The sequence below is a fragment of the Octodon degus genome, unplaced genomic scaffold (genome assembly GCF_000260255.1).
Source record: "Octodon degus isolate 3935 unplaced genomic scaffold, OctDeg1.0 scaffold00021, whole genome shotgun sequence".
NCBI lineage: Eukaryota > Metazoa > Chordata > Mammalia > Rodentia > Octodontidae > Octodon > Octodon degus.
The window spans coordinates 19,433,411-19,453,688 of NW_004524597.1; the positions used below are offsets into that span (position 1 = coordinate 19,433,411).

At 53.6% G+C, this 20,278-nt stretch overlaps 2 protein-coding genes across 4 annotated transcripts in view; one reads left to right on the forward strand and one right to left on the reverse strand.

Annotated features, from left to right (window-relative positions):
* The first annotated feature begins 7 nt into the window (after positions 1-7).
* Positions 8-9,085, forward strand: Cabp7 (calcium binding protein 7). The gene is made up of 5 exons (XM_004628059.1): positions 8-135; positions 6,667-6,810; positions 8,173-8,285; positions 8,574-8,727; positions 8,958-9,085. The coding sequence occupies exons 1-5, from the start codon at positions 27-29 to the stop codon at positions 9,083-9,085; spliced, it is 648 nt and encodes a 215-aa protein (XP_004628116.1). The 5' UTR covers positions 8-26.
* Positions 9,086-10,171: 1,086 nt separating this feature from the next.
* Positions 10,172-20,278, reverse strand: part of Zmat5 (zinc finger matrin-type 5) — a 32,955-nt gene continuing 22,848 nt past the window's right edge. For 2 of the 3 annotated variants that reach the window (XM_004628060.3, XM_023711358.1), the window contains exons 3-6: positions 19,955-20,017; positions 16,860-16,940; positions 14,896-15,007; positions 10,388-10,569 (exon numbers count right to left, since the gene is read on the reverse strand). In XM_004628060.3, the coding sequence (XP_004628117.1) occupies positions 10,440-10,569; positions 14,896-15,007; positions 16,860-16,940; positions 19,955-20,017 (386 nt within the window). In that variant the 3' untranslated portion in view covers positions 10,388-10,439. Of the gene's footprint in view, positions 10,570-14,895; positions 15,008-16,859; positions 16,941-19,954; positions 20,018-20,278 lie in introns of all 3 variants that reach the window. The other variant, XM_023711359.1, reaches the window with a different exon arrangement.

The following is a 20,278-nucleotide window of genomic DNA, read 5'->3' on the forward strand; positions in this document are numbered from 1 at the left end:
CGGCGGGCGGGCGCGGAGCCTCCAAGATGCCGTTCCACCCGGTGACGGCGGCGTTGATGTACCGGGGCATCTACACCGTGCCCAACCTGCTGTCGGAGCAGCGCCCGGTGGACATTCCCGAGGACGAGCTGGAGGGTGAGTGCCCGCCGGGACCCCTGCCCGCCGGCCTCCTACCTGTGCGCCCAGGTGAAGCGCGGGCGGGGGGCACCGGCCGGGGTTCCCCGCAGGTGCAGCAGCCGGGTGTTGGGGGGAGGGCGGCTCAGCCAGCAGCCGCGCGGGAGGCCAGCCCCGTGGTGGGGATCGCGGCGGCTAGGGGTGGCTAAACCCCGGCCCGCGTGGACCCTGCGCTGCGGAAACTTGCCGGGCCCCGCAGCGGGGTCACGGGGCCGCGCAACCCGCGGTGGCGGTGCGGCAACGCGGTTGGCTGGGGTGGGGGTCCGAGCTGTGGCCCCAGCGCCGGCCCCGCCGGAGACCCGCATCCTAGTCCCCTCCGCGGCGCCCGCCCGTGGCTCTGCACTCGCATTGACATTCCGCTCGTGTCGCTTTAAAAATCCAATCTGCTCGGGCAGCCGGAGAAGGGGAGAGGGTGTCTGCCCTACTCTTGCCCGCTGAGGGCCACCCCCAAACCCTCTGGCCGCCGCGACCCCTTCCCCGCACCCCAGCGGGGACCCCCTGCCCAGAGCGCCGGGAAGGCAGCTTGGGAGGCGGTGGCGACAACAAGTGGCCGGATTGGGCGGCTCAGTCGCGATAGCCAAACCTGGAAGGAAAAGCACAGAGGCTAGGACCCAAATCTGTCCCCCTCTCTGTCTCTCTCTCTCTCTGTCTCTCAGATAGGAACCGCGACATCAGGCAGTTGGCTGGGAGAGAACAGAACAGGGTGCAGGGTCTGGGGTCCCCAGACAGAGTGTCCTGGAGAACAGTGAGCCCCTTGGGGCCTGCTGGGCTCTTGCCCTGCTAAGCTTGGGGGAGGCGCTCTGGATTCCCCTCCCCCAGACCTCCTGGGGCCCCATATGGAGTGGAGTTGGGGGCTTTGAGCTGATGGGAGTCCTGGCCTCTTAGGATCTGCTTGTGTGCTGCTGGGGGAGGGACTGAGATCACCAGAGGATGGGCCTCTCTGGGTACCTTGGGCCAGGGTCTCAGAGATCCGCAGCTCAGCACCTAAAGAGGTGCACCTAGAGTGCAGTTGGAGATAATGGTAGGCTCTCAGGGAAAGCCGCCGAGGGAGGTTCTTCCTCATCTCTAAGCCTGGGTGGGGGCAGATCTTGGGGGAGTCAGTCTGGATCAGGGGAAGATCCAGAGACAGAAGGCAGCTGCCGCCTCACTCACTGCACCACAGGCCAGGAGGCACCTGCTCCTCACCAGCTTTCTCGCAAACCCTCAGGTGCCAGGAGAGCCCAGACCCAGTGTGGGGCTGATGCCCACAGGACAAATAGAGGGACGCTGGTATCCCTGACCTGACCTTATCATTCACTCCCAAAGCCCAAGTCCTGCCCTGCCTGGGCCAAAAACCCAGGGCCTAGGGAAAGGAGGAAGCAATACGAGTTGCAAGAAGGGCATGGGCCATCTTTTCCCCACTTTCGTTCCTTCCTGCTCTGGGCCACTCCAAACCTCTTGCCAGTTTACTGTTGCAGAAGCCAAGTTCTTCTTAGTACTTGGACAGAGGCCAATGCATCTCCCTCGACCCCAACCGCTTCCATTTCATTCCCTCACCTGGCTCCTAGCACCCCCATGATGACCCCGGGCCCTAGCCGCAAGCCTTGCCAGGTCCCTCCTCTCCTGATCACCTAGTCTTGGTTTGCACACAGAGAAGAGGGAGATGCTGAGAGGAGGCTGGGCTGCAGGGGTGAGCAGGGCACAGGGTGGGCAGTGCAGGGCCAGAAAGCCCGCAGGCTCCCCTTGGGCTGCCCAGTGGACACGCTGGCAGGAGCCCAGCGATGTTAGTCACTGACACATAGAACACACTCCCTTCTCCTCTCGTGTTCTCTTCTCCTGGGCCAGCAGAGGGGCCCTGGTGCAGGGGGCACCTGAAGGACAGGGCCCTCTCTGGAGACATTAGGTGGGTGGCACAGAGCCAGCAGATGTCTGAGTGGCTCCAGTCAATCTGCCAGCCTGTGGATGTCTATGGAGGAGGGTGAGAAGTCCTCCATGACTGTCCCTTCTTGGATATAGGAAACCCCAAAACCTTTGCAGGTCCTGGGCTCCTTGCAGTGGTGCTTGAGTGCCAGGGCGGGGTGGAAAGTGGCTATCCCTGACGTCAATTCCCTTCTGCTTCTTCCGGGGCCCAGTAGTGCTCCTGCTCCAGGGCAGTCTGGGTAAGGCCCCGGCCCTTTGCTGGGAGAAGGGTGTCGGTGGGAGAGCCACATGTGTCACAAAGAGGGAGTGGGTGGCCTGGGATGAAATACTGAAGGTGATGCGGGCCTCCTTGTGGCAGAATTCCAGGGGGCAGACAGTCTGTGTGGCCAGGAGAAGGAAGAGGGGAGATGGGGAGACCAAAGGTTAAATGAGGGCTTCCCAGCCACTTCTGCACCCTCAGCTCATGGAGTGAGTGACCTTGGGCAATCTCTTGCTTCTCCCAACCTCAGTTTCCTCATCTGTAAAAGAGGGGGTTGGCATTGCTCTACCCACAGATGCTGCGGGTAGAGGATATAATGGAATACTCAGCAGAGGGTCCAGCAGTGGGGTTTGGGGGCCCCAGTGCTGGCAACAGGGAAGATGAAGGTAGAAAACCCCATAGGGAGTAAGAGCCTAGAGTACATAAGGTTCAAGAGGCAGGGCTGCAGCCCGCCAATGGATGGGCTAGGAAGGAAAGCTGGGGGCCATAGCTGGGTTTGACAGAGACTTCTGGGGACCTGTGTCCATGTATGACAATTGGCAGAGTAAAGATAAAGCTGGGTGGAGTTGGCCTGGTGCCCCCAGCTCCTATGAGAAAGAGACAGGGGCTCCCAACCCCTATGCACCCCCTGTCCAGTGTACGCCAGAAGCAGAGGCCTCCAGGAGCACTGAGGCTGGTCCTGAGGCATCAGCCGGCCTGAGTGTGGGTGGGATGGGGGAAGGGCCACCTTTCCTGGCCAGAGAGAGAAGGGGGACAGGCAAGCAGACAGATACCAGGGCAAGGTTCTGAGGCTGACACTTGACCTGGCCAGGCCAACAGTGGGCTTTGCATTAACAGTGGCCAATTAGGAGCCTTCTGGCCAGGGGGAGACTGCCGAGTTCCCTTCCGGACCCTCAAACCTGCAGCCTAAGACCAGCATACACCTCTGCAGATACCAAAAGCTCAGGGAGGCTGGAGAGGTGAGGCGCAGGGCCAATGCCGCGGAGAGTGGCTGGCACTGCAGAGGATGGACAGTGACCTCTGTGCCGCACGTCCCCCCCCTCCACCGCCCCAGCTCTCTGACAGAATGTTCATGTGTCCTTTGGGGTCTGCTGGGACTCTGGTCCTGACACAGTGCTATAAGTTAGTCAGGGGATTGAGGGATGTCAAGGCTGGAAGTGGAAAGTGGGGGACAGTGTCAGCCTGGAAACCTGGCGGCCCTGCCAGTCCATTCCCGGGCCAGGCATCCCCATGCCAAGATGTAGCAGAGCAGGGCTCCCTGGCGTCACAGGGCAGGAAGGGAGTGAGGCTTTCGGGGAAATGCATCCAGCCATGCTGTGCGGATGGCATGGAGTGACAGGTGTCCCTTGGGGGCCCTCAGGGAGTGGGTAGGAGGCCATGGGACAGAATCTCGTCCCATTTCACAGCCAGGTACCTGAGGCTCAGAGAAAGTTGTGCCTTATCTGGGTCATTTGGTTGCTGAGCAGCAAAGCCAGGATTCAAGCCCAAGCCTTGGGTCCCAGTCCTGCCAGTGGGTGACCAGCCTGGTGTCCTGACCTCACCCAGCCCTCGCTCTCCTTCCATCTCTGCCATCCGGGACAATCTGATTTACAGTGTCCATCTCCAAGCCAGGCCTGACTGAAAACATATATGCTTGATTTTCTTGCTTAATCATCCCAGCAAGTCCCATTGTACAGATGAGCAAACTGCTGCCTAAGGTCACCCAGCAGGGAGGGAAGAGACGGGTTTGAACCTGGGTCTAGGTGACCAACAAGTGGGGTTTAGTTGGGACAGGGTTCCCATGAAGTGGTATGAGTTGGCTGTGCAGAAAATGTGGGTGAAGGGAGCCGTGGATGGGAGGTGATAGGCTGTTGATTTACCTCGTGGCTTCAAGAGACGAGCCCTACCTGGGAGATGGCCGCGGGGCCTGCACAGCTGCCTTAGAGCCTACTGTCTGTGCAAATATTCTAAGGTTTGCCTCACCTTCTATCCAATGCCTTTCCTCAGGACTTCCAGGGAAGGGAGTTAGCTGAGGTTGAGGAAGTCCTGGCCTTTGTGGCCACTCTAGCCCCTGCCAGGATAAAGGGACAGCTTGTACCTCAGCTGATAGCAAGGGCAGTGGGTGGCTCTCACTCCTGTCCCCACTGTGCACCAGGGTTTACCACCTGACCCTATGAACTCCCAAATGGGCTTCTTCGGAGGGGAAAACCAAGAACTTCGTGTGGGTCTTGACTCTGGGTCTCCCCAAAGCCTGCCTTTCAGCTCCATTTTCTCTTCTGAGGGGGACCCGTAGCATGAATGGGGCCAGGCATATCCCGCAGGCTCCCCTCCTGCTTCTGCCTGCTGCAGGGTGGAAAGCAAGTGCTTCCTTTGGCTGGGGTTGTTTGGGGCTCTGAGTGACAGCTGCTCGGCAAGTGGTACATGAGCTCTGCTCAGCTCCTTTCTCTGAGTGCTCTGGTGGGTGGGTTCCTCCTGTCATTCATTTCCTTCATCATTCAGCAAATGTTTATGCTTGAGTGACAGGCTCTGCTCCAGGTAATGGGAAAACTGAGCAAAACTCAACAGTCTTTGCTCTCAAGGCACTCAGAGTTCAGATGTAGCATAGGGGAAAACATGGGCTTGTGGGGACGCAGAGGAAGGCAAAAGGCAGCAGTGGGCAGAGAGGGCACAGGAAGATGGGGCTGTGCATTCTGAGGACTGGGGCTGCGTTCCGGTTGGCCATGGGGTCCAGAACAGCAACGCTGGCAAAAGCAGCTGCATTCAGAGGCTGGAAGTAGAGCGGTGCTGGGGCTCATCACCGCTGCGAGAGCCCCTGGGGCTGAAGTGCCCCGGAGCTGCCAGGCCTCTTCTAGACCTCTGGTCATGGGGAGCTCATTTCCTTGGTGGCTCAGGAAAATGCTAGGTGGGAGTTGGCCTGGATTTCTCAGTGTCTGGGCTTTGCAGAAAGCCTGGGCTTGGTGACTTCCCAGGCTGCTGCTTCCCTGCCCCAAGGGCCACTGGTTAGGGAACCATAGTCTCAGGCATTGTCTGGGACAAGCCTGGGGGCTCAGAGGGCTCAGGGACAGCCCAGTGTCTGCCTCAGCCTATAAGCAACACTGCCCTCGGACCTTGAATGCGGACGACAGGTGGGGAGAGCCTGCTGGGAGTCGGGGTCCTCAGCTGAGTCACCTTGCTGTGGTCCTGGTTCTGTGGTTGGCTCCTGTTTCCTCCAAAGATAAGAGTGTAGGATCCTGGCTGCATTTTCAAAGCCCACAGGCCCCTAGAGCCAGGACTGGGCCAGCCTGACCAGTAGTAGCCTTCACCTCTTCTGACCTCTTCTGAGCCAGGATGGCTGTCTAGCTTATCTTTACCTTAGTTTGGGGTGTCTACACATTTGTGTGTGCATATCTCTCTCTCTCTCTCTCTCTCTCTCTCTCTCTCTCTCTCTCTCTCTCTCTCCCACCTCTCTGCCTGTGTTTCTCTCAACCCTTGTCTCTTGCTTGCAGAAATCCCCACTCTGGGAGCAAGGAGACCCATAGGTAGCTAAGCTAGAGGGCTGAGATCTGTGACCTAAGAAGGAAATGCTGTTTGGGTCAGGATGGGGCTGCACTAATTAAGGGACAGCAACAGAGAAACAAGGTAGAGCAAAGGACCCCTTGACAGTTCCCAGCCCTCTTTGTCATCTCCACCATTCTGCCCATTTTGCTGTAGATGATACTGAGGCTGCCCAAGGACATGCTTTGAGTGGCTTGGTCCCAAGGTCCCAGCTGTGTGTTGCTCCACACCTGAGTCACCCGGGTCCTCAGGCCTCAGTCTTCCTCTCCATACCATAGAGAGGCAGCCCTTGCATCTGACCCAGCCTGGGCCTGCCGGGACCCCATCTCTATCTTCCCCCAAACCGTGGGGGGGGGGAGGAATCTGTACCCAGTTGTCAGCCCATTGGCTGGAGCTGCTGCTGCTTCACGTGGCCATTAGTGAATGCTGACCAGTGTTAAGGACCTGGAGCATGGGAAGACCAGTGGGATAGAGATGAGTGTGTGGAGCCTGGAGGCCTGGAAGGAGTGGGAGTCGGGGAGTCTCACTCCACCAGCTCTCTTGGCCTGGTGGGGCCAGTGTCCTTCTTGCACCCACCACAAGGGGTCGTTGTGAGCATGCCAAGAGAGGCTGTGGGAGCCTGGCAGGCCGCCACTGCCTCAGGCCAAGTGCACCTTCACAGGTCGCCTAGCCAGGCTAAGGTCCTCTGGAAGCACTGGGACTACACTATGACTGCTTTCCTGGGTGTGCAGCCTCAGGGTTAGACTCTCAGATCCTGTGGTCTGGAAAGGAGAATGTTGGGGACAGGGCTAAGGTCTCAGTCTGTTCTGCTCCCCCCACAGAAATCCGCGAGGCCTTCAAAGTGTTTGACCGGGATGGTAATGGCTTCATCTCCAAGCAGGAGCTGGGCACGGCCATGCGTTCCCTGGGCTACATGCCCAATGAGGTGGAGCTAGAGGTTATCATCCAGCGGCTGGACATGGACGGTGAGCCCCCTGCCTCAGTTTACTCACCTGTCACTTGGACCACCTGGGTGGGGCAGAATCTGGGATCTGAGCCACTGAGGCAGAGCCCACCCTGGGCTTCTTGCCCATCCCACTTCAAGCTGCCTCAAAGCCAGTGGTAAGTACGGCCCCATTTCTCAACCTGGAGAATTGAGGCCAAATAGGGAATGACAGCTCTAGCCAGTGAAAGGATGCTTCACTCTGTAGTCTGAAACATTAAAATAGGGAAAAAAATAGTGGAGGATGGAGGTACCTGCCTGTAATCCCAGCACTTGGGAGACTAGGACAGGAAGATCATGAGTTTGAGGCCAATTTGAGCTACATAGCAAGACCCTATGTCAAATAAAACAAAACAGAAAGCTGGCTGTGGTAGCATACACATGTAGTCCTCACATTCTGAGAAACTAAGATAGGAGGATCATAAGTTCAAGTCTGGCTTGGACAGTTTAGCCACTTAGACCCTGTCTCAAAACTTAAAATAAAAAGCTACACTGGGCATGGTGGTGCACACCTGAAATTCCAGCACCCAAGAGGTTGAGGAGAGAGGACCACCGTGAGTTCAAGGCCAGTCTGGGATACATAGTGAGACGCTGTCTCAAAACCAACAAAATAATAATAATAATAATAATAATAATAATAATAATAATGGCAGGAGATATATCTCAGTACAAAAGCCCTGTGCTCAATCCCTAAAACCACAAAATAAATAAGCATAGAAAAATGAAAAGGATATAATGAATAGTATCATAAATATTCCAGTCCCCATGACCCAAAACAAAATCAATTAGTTATACTTGCCACCTAGCATTTTGTTTTATTTATTTATTCACTTTTTTGGTATGGAAATTGAACTCAGCCTCACGTTTGCCAGCCAGGCACCATGCTGCTGAGCTACATGCCCAGCCCCACCTAGCATTTTAATAAGGAAAAACTGATAAGGGCCAGTGATGGCAACTCTCTGCTTTCTCCTGTTTGTGGTCTCTTCCCCATCAAGACAGCCAGTGGCAGCTTTGTATCCTATCTGCATGACAGGGAGAATGTCCAGGCCGCATACTCACCCTCATCAGTACTGGAGTGCTGGGGAGCCATGGAGGGTTAAGGGAACTGGACAGGCCTCCCATGTGCTGCCCCATGAGGACCACCTACTGCTCCCCACCTAACTTTCCCCAGTGGGATTTCATCTAGGAGCATTCGGTGGCCCTGAAAATGACTTGGCCAGAGTGCCTGAGGTCATATGGTAAGCCCAAGACGGGCCAGGACTCCATCTCAGGTCCTCTGGGCCTTGGGCTGCCTGCCCAGCTAGGTTGCATCCTGACCTACTGATTGGACCTATGTCTACCTTAGGTGACGGCCAGGTAGACTTTGAGGAGTTTGTGACCCTCCTAGGACCCAAGCTTTCCACCTCGGGTATCCCGGAGAAGTTCCATGGTACTGACTTTGACACGGTCTTCTGGAAGGTATGCCCCAGATGGCTGGGACTCATGGCTGCACATATTGAGGCCCACCCTGGGGAGGGGGTGGTCATTCCAGGTATTTGTCCCCTGCATGAATCTCTTCTGGGAGGCTGTGAGCTCCTTCAGAGAGGCAGGAAAGGGTCAGGGACTCTCCCAGGAATGGAGAGTGCTGTCCAGAACTTTAGAATTGAGAGGGCTGTTGCTATGCTTGCATGCATGGCAGAGGGTGCTGGGTGGGGACTGTGGTGGAGTGGTGGCCAGAACGCTACCTGCTTCCCGACCCCACACAAGTGCGACATGCAGAAGCTGACAGTGGATGAGCTGAAGCGGTTGCTCTACGACACCTTCTGTGAGCACTTGTCCATGAAGGACATAGAGAACATCATCATGACAGAAGAAGAGAGTCACCTGGGCACGGCTGAGGAGTGCCCCGTGGATGTGGAGAGTGAGTGACTGGCCCCTGGGGCTCCACCGGCAGGCTCAGCTGCTTGAGCAGGGGGGTGTACTGGGGGTTTGCATGGGGGAACTTTGCCCCTGTCCATCCCAAGGCCCCCATCCTGGTGTTCCTCACGGGTCAAGCCCATGTACCAAAGTGCTGGCAGCGCCTGACTCCAGTACTTCCTTGTTGTCCTCTGTCTCTCTCCACTCCCTGGTATTCCCTGTGGGTGGCCACAGCCTGCTCCAACCAGCAGATCCGCCAGACGTGCGTGCGTAAGAGTCTGATCTGCGCCTTCGCCATCGCCTTCATCATCAGCGTCATGCTCATCGCGGCCAACCAGGTGCTGCGCAGCGGCATGAAATAGGCCCCACCGGGCACCTGTCTGGTATATGCGGTGCCCAGGCTGCTCCACACCCACCACCACCTGCAGCCCTCCCCCTCTGCTGGCTCCCTGGGCCTCCACATATACTTCAGGGCCTGGATGTCTGGTGACCTCCATCTTGCCCAGCGGGCCTTGCTTGCATGGAGCTGTGGAGGACCTGGTGGTGGCCCCAAGGACAGTCCCTGGCTCCCTACATCTTGCCTGCGTCCCCACCCTGGCCTGTATGTAGCGCTCTTCTTCCCACTTATCCAGGGACCCCTTGGGAAACTGAGGTATTTGTACAGGGACCGCCCACGATCCAGTACCTGCTGTGGTCCCTATGTCCAGAGAAAGGCAGCCATCAGCCTAGGGCCACAAAGCCATAGGTAGACAAGGTAATGGTGGCAGGGGACAGAAAACCTCCTCTTGGAAAAGGGCACAAGGCTGTCGCCTCCTGGGTTCCTTTTTCTGATCCTTCAGACACCCAAACCCAACCTTTCCCACCTCACTGCACCCACTGGGGTGGAAGCCTGGCTACTTCACAGGTGAAAAGCCTGCAACTCCACAGGCACGTGACCTGGCCTCAGGTTCTCCCCAGCAGGGATTTTAAGGAAAGGCAAAGGTGCATGGAGGATGGAGCACATGAGGTGGTCCTACCTTCTGGGCCCCCCACCCTAGGCCCAACGATCAAGGACCGCATTCCCCCCAAGAACTATAGTCCAACTGAGTAAGCAGCGGCTGAGCAGCCTGTGTGGCCTCCCACCAGCCAGGGTGCTCCTCTATTGGGACCTTGGGAGGGCCTCTGGGCCATTCCCTGGGTCAGGGAGATGGCACTGCCCAGTGCCGTCAGTGCCAAAAACGTGGCCAAGCCACTCTCCCAAGCTCAGAGTCTCCCCGCCTGTCCCCCTCCACTCATCTGCACCTCCACAGCCACACTGGCACACCCTCTGCCCAGCTGGGCTGAGTCTTTACTGGTCCTAGAGAGAGAAGCGCTGCAAGCCCCATCACTCTGGAGAGGACCAATCCCACTGGCCTGTGTGTCCCCTGACCAATGGCTGCAGAATGGACATGAGAATGTCGGCAGGGGCAAACACGCTCTAACCACCATGGGGACAAACTTTCTTTATAAACATCTGGGAGTTTCCTTGCTCATCTTCTCAAGACATCCTGTGAAAGAGGTTAGGATGGTGAGTGGGGCTGCAGCTTCCACGGGGGCTGCTGAGCCCTGGGGAGGTCAGTCTTGCAGTCTCAGCACTCCATGGGACAGCAGAAAGGGCTTGGCCTCCCTAGTGCAAACAGGTGTTTTATTGTGAAAGACGAGACAATGACCAGTGGGAGTTAAGCATGGGTAGGGGCCTCAGCCCCACTGCACTCGGGGTTGTAGGGGCCATCCCCCTGGCGGGGGTGCCCGCAGGGAGGGGGGTAGCTCCTGGACTGGCGGCCAGCCCACAGGGTACTGGAAGACTGTGGCTCTGAGGGCTTCACCCCTAGAGAGAAAGAGAAGGCAGAAGATTAGGATGGGGGCACATCCCTGGCTCAGGTTGGGGTGCAACCCAAAACTAACTCACCTTCCCACTACCCTGACCAGGGAAGGTCAGCTGTCTGAACTGCCCTTTGGGAAGCAGGGCCTTGAAAACCTGTAGACCCTTAGAGCCAGCAACCTCCCTTTAGGAAAGCAGCCCAAGGAAACAGCTGGATTATAGGCAGAGACTGAGGTACAAGAATGGCCTTGAGAAGAATGGAAATATTTAGTGTCCACTTGTGGGGAACTGATCAAATACATATGCACGTCCACAGCAGAGAATGCTATGCAGCCTGTATAAAAATTAAGGCAAATTTATATGCACTGATAAGGAAAGACATACTATGTGAGTAGGGAGAAAAAGCAGCTTATAAAATAATGTATATAGCATGATACTATTTTTGTTTAAAGATATATAACATATATAAATGCATAAAACTCTGGAAGATACAGCAAAATGTTAATACTGGTTCTGAGTGGTACAATTATGGGTGATTTTTTTTTTTTTAACTTCTTTATACTTTTCAGAAAGTTTTACAAGCACACAAGCCTTTGAAATCAGAAAAAAAAATATGGTCTAAATTTTTTAAAAGCCTCATTTCTCACGCTACTCCCTCTCCTTGCCACTCACCTCCCCACAGTGCCCCCACCCTGAACTCAGAGCCCATTTGAATGCAGTACTGTCCTTGGAAAGGTGCTATCTGTGCCCAGCCTAAGCCCCCTGGCTAGGGAGGTAGCCTGAGGCCAGGGAGGCACACAGGTAGCCCTTCCCTTCCCTCCCTCATGTTCCATGTTCAGACCCTTCCAGACTTGAGCCCCCGCAGGCCACTTTAGGGAAGGACACAGTGTCCTTCTCGGATACAAAGCACTTTGCAATCACCTAGGGGCTCATATCTCTGCCCCACTGGGCCTGGAGTTCTCAGAAGGCAGAGGGCATGGGTAGGAAAATGGCCAGTCTGTATGGCAGTGTCCAGGCTGGACCTGGCACCAAGAGGTCCCCCCCCACTACTGAGTAATGAACAGACAGGCTATGAGCTTTTCCCGGCTTGGTACTATTCTGGGACAGACACTATGGCTTAGAGAAACCTCAAGAATTCCCATGTGAACCCCATTTTGCAAATGAAGCAACTGATGTACAAAGAGTCAGTCATTTGTCAGGTGACACAGTCAATACTATCCAGACATTGCCACCTGTCCCTTTAGTTCCTTCTGCTCCTGGCACACCCCAGTCCTCCCCTAGCCTGAAGGAAAAGTGAGGATCTGGCAGCTTCTGACTTGATCTGGGGGCCCAGTGGTCAGCCCTCTGCAGAAAGAGGAGAGGTCTGGTCAGGCCTTGGGCCTTCAGGTGGAGGTGGAGGTAGAGGTGGGATAGGGACTGGGGCTGGAGTCAACAGCCTGGAGAGTTTGCCTTTCTGCATCCACAAGCTGCCCCTCTCTAGGCTTGATGACAGGACACAGTTGAGGACTTGCTGGAGCCTGCAAGGAGAGGAAAGGGACATCCCCTGTTCAATGGCTTGCTGCCTGCTGGAGAGCACAGAGAGTAGCTCTCAACATGATTTATGGGCTGGGGAGATTTCATAAACTCCACCAGCCGCAGAGAAGGTAGTGGGGTGGGAGAAGCTCCATAGTTGCTGGAGGGGGGTACCCCGGTGGCCAGCCAAGCCAGGGCTCTCAATGGAGTCTTGCTGACAGTAGGCTCTCCCAGGGAGATTCTGATCACAGGAGCCCCTGCCCCTGAGCTTCAAGCCCTTCCTTTGGGTTCAAGGCTTAGCCCAAAGCCCTTGTCTGCCCTGAGGGCCATGACAGGAGAAGGGTGTTCCCTGAATCTGCTCATGGACACTGGTACCTTGCCAAGCTGGCAGCCCATACCTGGGGTCCTAGGTATGTGTGGCTGGCTGTCCCAGGTTTTTTTTTTTTTTTTTTTTCCGGAACCAGGGATTGAACTCAGGCCCCTGCACTTGCCAGGCAAGCGCTTATTCCACTGAGCTATCTCCTCGCATCCCCCGTACCCCCCCCCCCAAGGCTTCTTGCAGGACTTGAGCTCCCTGTCCGTGAGGACAGAAATAGCTCTCTGGCTCTTTCCCAGACATGCTCCTTAACAAGAGGAAATAGTGTCATAGAGGTGGAAGGGCATGAACAGTAGCGCTGGCCCAGAGAGGGGTACACAGGGGAGATTAAGAGGGATAAAGTCCCAATCAGAAGAGCCAACAATGGAAGCAGGGACAAGCACAGCCTGGCCAGGGATTAGTCCGCACGTCTGAGGCTGGCTGCGCCCTCCCACCGTGCACCACTGTCTGCTCTTGGCTGATCCCTCAGGGTCAGTCTGTCAAGGGGATGAGCGGGCATACTGCGCCTTCAGGGAGTCTCTGTGTCCCTGTTTACAAGGAAGGTTGGCCTGGCTCCTGGGGCGGGGATTTCTGCTCTGCCTGTGGAGGCTGAAGCCCCAGATGGGCCAGGCAGCCATCTGTGCCCCACAGGGAGGAAACAGGGGCTTCCCGAGATCCCCAGACCAGTCCCCACAAAGGGCCCATAGCATGAACATCTAGATAAGTCCTCCAGGCGGGGGACTCTGCTCCCTAGAACGTATCCTCATGCAGTCACCATGTCCTGGGCCCACCCACACCCACTTGAGGACAGGAGGAGGAGATGAGGCTGGAAGGAAAATATCCTAGCTAAAACTCAGAGGAAGAGTGGGTCTCTGCCAAGCACAGGTGCAGAGATAAGGCCACATTAGCAAACAGAAGAAAGTGTACTTGGGGTGCCCCCAAACTATAAATGACTACCCCATCTAAGAAGCTGCCAAGTGTCTACTGTGATTCACACAGGCCAGATACAAGCGATGAGCCACGTGGGTGGGCAGGGAGGTGCCCTCAGACCCTGGCAGCTGGGCTGTGGAGTCGAGGCCTTGCTGAGGTGGGAGATGCCTTAGAGGGTGCCAGAAGGGGAGGCCCAAGCCAGGGTGGGTTTCAGATGCTGGTTGGTACTGTGATGTGAAAGGCGAAATAAGGGAGCAAAAGGACCCTGGGAGCTCTCTGGGTGGCTATGACCAGCCCTAGTCCTCTAGCACACAGACCAAAAGATCCTGGGCTTCAGGCCCTGAAAGTCTGCATGCTGGCTGGTCCCAAAAGGATCAACCCACATGGTCAAAGTCACATTCCTTCACACTGGTCCAGGGAAGGGATGTCATACGCCAGCTTTTTTTAAGTGCTGGAGATTGAAGCCAGGGCCTACCATAGGCTAGGGAATCCCTCTAGCACTGAGCCACACCCCAGCCCACACTTTGACATTTAAGTCATATTGCTACCAGGTACCTCTAAGGTGAAGGAACAAGCACTGGGCAAGGGTCTAAAATAAAGGTGAAAGGCAAAGTAGTTAACTAGAAAATTAGTAATCTCTTCACTGGGGTAAGAAACTCAAGTTTCACTTGGCAGAGCAGAAATCTGAGAATCTCTTATCCCACAGACTAGGACCAGGTCCCCTTAGCTAAAGCCAGGCTACCATCCTATGAGGCCACACCACAGAGATCAACTGGATCTCAAATTCTATCGTAAAATGGGAAGCGAGGAGACCCAGAATAGGGCAACTTATACAATCACATGCTACTCTGGAGTCCATCCCTTACCCACTGGGGAGCCCTGGCCTTGCTTTTGGCTACGATGCTATGTGGCTACAAGAACACCTGCTTGCCTCTGTGCCTCTAGGGAGGACCTGGAATGCAGGCAGCCCATACTCCAAGGGACCTACCCTGACCTATTTGTTCCTCATATAAGAGCTGAAGGGCTCTTGCCCAATTTGAGCATCCTGACTGCTTTAGATCCTTCCCTTAGGGAGGCAGTGGGACAATGACCTTGACGTCATACCCCTTACCCATCTGTGCTCTGCCTTTCCTAACAGTATGTGCATTTAGGCAGGTATATCCCTTTAAGCCTCAGTTTTCCCTTCTGAGGTTGCCCTAGAGGGGAGAGTGGGTAGGAGCTACACAGGCTTCTTAGAACATTGGGAGTTTGGCCACTAGCAGTGGACTTAGAGGTGTGGAGTCAAATCTGTCTGGCCACCTGCCCCTCCTTTAGCCACCACACTCCAATAAGAGGATGAGCTACTAAGCCAGGGGGCCAGAGAACAGGCACCTTCAAGGTAAACCCCTTCTGTCCAGGGACTGTGAATCTAAGAGCTTCCAATGTGCCCCACTCTCAGGGAGCTCTGAGTGTGTGTGAGGAGTACTGATGTTTGGGAAGATCACCAAGAATCCTCAGCTCGGGGGTACAGGAGGAGGGGGCCTTGGGCCCTGTACCTGCTGCTTGGGGTGGAGCTCAGCCTCTTGGCTCTTTTCTCCAGCCAGTCTTCCACATGGCCCTCAGGGAGCTCAGGGGTCTCCAGTGGCCACTCCCTGGCCCGTCTCTCCTCTGTGGTGATAGGGAGATAAAGGTGAGGAAAGCAATCCTGTCAACTTGAAGTCCAGCCTCCCACAAAGCAGTAGAACTGGCAGGCCCTGGAATACTGCAGCAACACCACTGGCATGTCCCCTGTGCCACTACCTCCTCAGCTCTGAACTCTGAGCTTCATCCTGCTTCTTTTCAAAGTGTCAAACACTGCTTTCCCCCTCGAGCTTGGAGGAGCTGGACACAAGACTGTATTGCAGAACCTGGCTCTCAGAGGGGTCCAAATCTGGGGTGCAGGAGGCAACCCGGCTACAGAACAGGAATGAAGCTTCAGTTCTGCGACCTGCAAGGTCTTTGACAGCAGGCAAGGCAAGGGGCCTCAGTTCCATCTCATACACTGCCCAACAAAAAAAATTTCTCAATGAACTAAAACTAAGCAATGAATGGACAGATCTGAGCAGCCGACTGTCAGAAGTTGGTCTGTGATGCGGCCTTGGGCCATCTAAACTCATGGGTCAACACTCCCTTAGGCCAGGATCTGAGCTAACAGCACAGGTATCATTTCACCTCATCTTGTATGTGTGTGCGAGTGTGTGCATTGTGTGGTAATGAGGACTGAGTCCAGGGCCTCTGTACTTAACTACATTGCCAAATGTTTTTCAATTATTTTTATTTTGACACAAGGCCTTGCTCTAAGTTGCCCAAGATGGGTTGGAACTTGTGATCCTCCTGCCTCAGCCTCCCAGTGTCCTTAGATTATAGGTATGCATCACCATGCCTGGCTTACTTCATCTTCTCAACAATCACATTTGGCAGGTCAGGACACTTCCTCCAAGAGGGCCAGCCATGTGCCATGGTTGCAGGAGATCTATTGGAGTGAGAAGTGTCCAAATTGCTAGCTCCCTTGGGCCTCACCTGTATGCCTTCACTAGACATGGTATCCAGCTCAGGGTCACAGGCCTACGTTCGCCCTACCAGGAGCCAACCATTCCCCAAGAGTCCATGGCCAGCAAAGAACAGTGCTGCTACTGCCAGGACATGCTGGCTATTCTGATGAGGTCTTGCCTCTGCTCTGGGAAAACTCCTAGAAACCCTGTGTGGGTGTCAGGGCTGCAGATTCATTGCCTTCAGCTCTCCAGGGGAGGATGCAGTACCCTCAGGGTCTGGCTTGGCAGAGGGGATCAAGGCCTAGCTGCCCAGCATGTGCTCTCTAATGATGACAGAAGAGTGGTGGTGGCTTCCTAGAACCTAGAGTCAGCCTCTCACTTGTAGTGGGCTCACCTGAAGGTCTTGGCCTGCATGCAGCTGCACTCCCTCACCTGTCCAGTGAAGAGCTAGAGAAGATCAGTAAAGACCATCTCAGTACGAACTTCCTGGATTTGTTATGGGAAAGTGAGCAGAGAATTTTTCAAAGGTAGATATGCCCATTTCCGTAGAACCAGAAATTTCTCTCCCTGAAGTCACTAGGCTGTGAGGATCCAGAAGGCAAGAAGAGTGTTTCTTTCATTCCCTGTCCCCAAAGCATTGTGGGAGGTCTGTCTAGTGTCAAGCAGAGACTCCTAAGCATCTGTCTGAGTAAGTGAAGGAGGGAGCGAGGCCATCCAGGAATAGCCGCTGTTTGGTCAGCAGCAGGGCTGGATGGGCTGAGGTGGTCCTATAGAAGATCATATATGCTTCACCTCCTGGGGACACAGCCCAGTTCTTCAGCTGGGGAACTCACCTCTAACTCAAGGCCCTGGGCAGCTGTTGGCCTACTCTCCATGATGGCTACTCAAAAGGGAGGGGTGGAGAGGTACAGGTCAGCTTCCCTGGTCTCAGATCCTACACCCCCTCCCTGACCCCATTCCCACCCTACCCAGAGTCCCTGCTGACATACCCTCCACCTGGATGCTCAGTTCCTGCAGGTCTTGCTCTGACATATGAGAAAATCTGCAGTTGGAGCCAAAGTCACACTGGCCTACAACAGGAAGACATAGTTATTTGCCACTCAAGAACATAGTTATTTGCCAGCACGGGCTGTGCGCACCCTGATGAGGGCTCCTAGAGTTTTAAGGGCATGATTTTAGGGCCCAGAGTAGCAACACTAGGAAAACACTAGACTCTGTCAGGCCCTGTCCACCCTCAGCAAGCATCATGTCCTACTCATTGCAGCAGCCCCCAATACTGAGAATTCCATCTAACCAAAGGCTTCCAGGGCTAGGCAACACAAGCTCCTGCAGCTGTCCCTTATCTCCAGCCCCCTCCTCTCTGCCTGTCTTCATGAACTGTGCAAGTTCTTACTCCTGTAAGAATCACACTTCCTTTCTCTACTTTAGGCCACTGCCTATGCTGCGTCCCCACCTGGCCTGCTTACCAAGCTTACAAGAGCAGCTGAACTAGTGCTCAAAAGGCCTTAGCGGCAGCTTTGCCAAAGAAGAATAAAAATCTCAGTGGTTTTTCCAATCTCAACCAAGAAAACCAAAATGTGTCTTGAAATTACAGGACACTGGGCTGACGAGATAGCTCAGCAGACTTAGGCAAGCACAAGGACTGGGTTTGATCCTTGGTACCACATGCTATGCTAGCCCCACCCTTGGCTGCACTGAGTGGGCCACCAGGATGGGACATAGTGGCACACTCTTGTGCTGGGGAGGCTGAAAACAGGAGGATCATACGAGTCTGTTCTGCATAGTGAGACCCTGTACCAAACACAGCAAGCAAGCAAGCAAAGCAAAGCAAAGCAAAGCAAAGCAAAGCAAAGCAAAGCAAAGCAAAGCAAAGCAACTACAGGACACTGGTGGTGTCCTAGGTCATACAACATACCAGTGACATACGCATATCAAGGCCAAGTCTGTGAGAAGTCCCTGATGTGCAGGCCTGGTGGCCATTCTGGGGGCAGCACATCCCTGAGGACAGCATGGCTGCTCACCCAGCACCCAGCTCAGCAGCAGTGCTTCTCCCCAGTACCAACTTCCCTTGCAAACCATGTGAGTCTCATGGCTTTCCTCTGGGCTTTAGCTGTTAGGAAGCTCAGGGCCAGACCTTGGAAAGCAGCACATAGGACCTCAAGAACAAACAGCCCTTGGGCTGGTGAGATGGCTCAGTGGTCTAAAGCACCTACTTAGAACAAGCTTAGCAAAGCACAGGGACCACGGTTCAATCCCCCAGCACCACATGCCAGCCAACCCGCCCCCTGGTGGGCTGAGCTGGCCACACACACACACACACACACACACACACACACACACACATAAATAAATAAAATTTAAAAAAAAAAAAAAAAGAACAAACAGCCCCACTTTTCTCCTGGCTTGTCTTATTTCTCCTACCTTTAATTTCGGCTGTCTTTGCTTCCTTCACTTACTCAGGTCTTTGGTTCTTTGAATTATATTCATTTTTATGATTTAAGTACTGAACAGGCCATGGACACCCACACATCCCTGCCTCTGGTTCTGGACTCTCTCAGCATATAAGACCTGTTACTGCCCCAAGCTCTGCCTCAGGGAAGAAGGTGACAGGAGAAAGGGCTCCCAGGATAATTTATTTATTTTTTAAAAATTTATTGGTACATTTTAGATATACATGATGGTAACCTTCATCATAGGGTGTGCTATACCAGTATGTGATATACCAGTACCTTACTGCTTTTTTCTTTCCCATTCCCCTCACCTCCCTTCAACCTCTCTTTCCCTCCTTATTTACAAAAGTTCTGTTTCCATTTTTCCTTCAATTCTTTTTATCCTAGTCCCTTCTCTCATTCTCCCCTCACCTCCATTCCCCTTCTAATTTGAACATCTTCCCATTTACCAAAATGTATTATACATTTTGGTCCTTATACTTTTAGTTTCTCACACCACAGAAAACATACAATATTTTAACATGTAGGTCTGATTTATTTCACATAATAGTATGGTATCAAGGTCTATCCATTTTCCTAGATATGTCCCAAAATTATCCTTTATGGCAGAGTACTAACTACCCCATTGTATTAAAAAAAACACATATTTTTTTGTCTGTTCATAGGTTGACAGGCATTTGGGTTGTTTCCATGACTTAGCTGCTATAAACATGGTATGTATATATCATGTGGTATGATGTTTTTAATTCTTTTAGGAAGATACCTGGAAGGGGAATAGCTGGGTGGAATGGAACCTCTAGTTTTAGTTTTTTGAGGAATCTCCACACTGATTTCCACAGTGGTTGCACCAGTCTACACTCCCACCAACAGTGGACAAGGATTCCTTTTTCTCCACAGTCCTACTAGCATTTGTTATTGATTGATTTTTTTTTCTTTTCTTTTTTTTTTTAACATATTTAATACAGGGTCTACAGGGTCTCACTACACAGCTTGGACTCATAGTGATCCTCCTGTTTTCAGCTTCCCAAGTGCTGGGATTACAGGTGTGAACCACCACGCCCTGTCTCGGTTGATTTCTTGATAATACACATTCTTTCTGTAATGAGACAGGATCTCAGTTTTGTTTTAATTTGTATCTCTCAAATGACCAGTGATGTTGAACATTTTTAAATATATTTATTTTCTATTTTTACCTCTTCATCTGAAAAGTGTCTATTCATTTCAGATGCCCATTTTTGGATTCCCAGGATAATTTAATCAATTACTCTATTATTCCCTGAGTTTACTTAAAATCTCTACTATTTGTTTGTTCTGAATGAGCCAATAAAATCACAATCTAAGTTTAGGGAGCTGGGCTGGGGAGATAGCTCAGTAGAATAAATGCTTGCCTGGCAAGTGTAGGGTCCTGAGTTCAATCCTTGGAACCTAAAAAAAAAAAAAAAATGTCTAGGGAGCTGAGTACCAGCCCTTGGGAAGGCAGATGGCTCAACCCTGGGGAGGCAATGACTGACCAGGCAGCTCACTGAAAAGAAGGTTCAGGGTGATGCCCAGGGTTTGAGGAGACAGCGAATTGCACACATGCCAAACAGGAATTGCTGGATCCCAAAGGATCTGAGCTGAGCAGAGTACTTTACCTGTCATCAGGAACTTCCTGCAGGGTCGTTTGTTTTCCTCATCCAGCAAGATGGCAGCTGCATCTGCAAGAGGAAAGGGCTTGGTTCAGATGGTTGCAAGGGTGGCAGAGGCAAAGGGGCATGGACGTTAGGAGGGCTCAGTCACAAGAAAAGAAAGAGCTCTTTAATCATGGAGTAAATAAAAGGTGGAGGTGCTGGGCAGAGGAGGGATCTAAGCTACAGGTAACCCCACCTTCCTACTCCCCTAGGACCAGCCAAAGACAAGAGTCAGGATTGAGGTCAGAGATTCTTGATCTTGACTGCACAGTGGAATTAGCTGAGATG

Excerpts from the sequence above, each read along its gene's own strand:
- Cabp7 (XM_004628059.1), top strand. The coding sequence starts at position 27 with ATGCCGTTCCACCCGGTGACGGCGGCGTTGATGTACCGGGGCATCTAC. Across the intron at positions 136-6,666 it reads TCCCGAGGACGAGCTGGAGG|AAATCCGCGAGGCCTTCAAA; the intron begins GTGAGTGCCCGC and ends CTCCCCCCACAG. Across the intron at positions 6,811-8,172 it reads CCAGCGGCTGGACATGGACG|GTGACGGCCAGGTAGACTTT; the intron begins GTGAGCCCCCTG and ends TGTCTACCTTAG.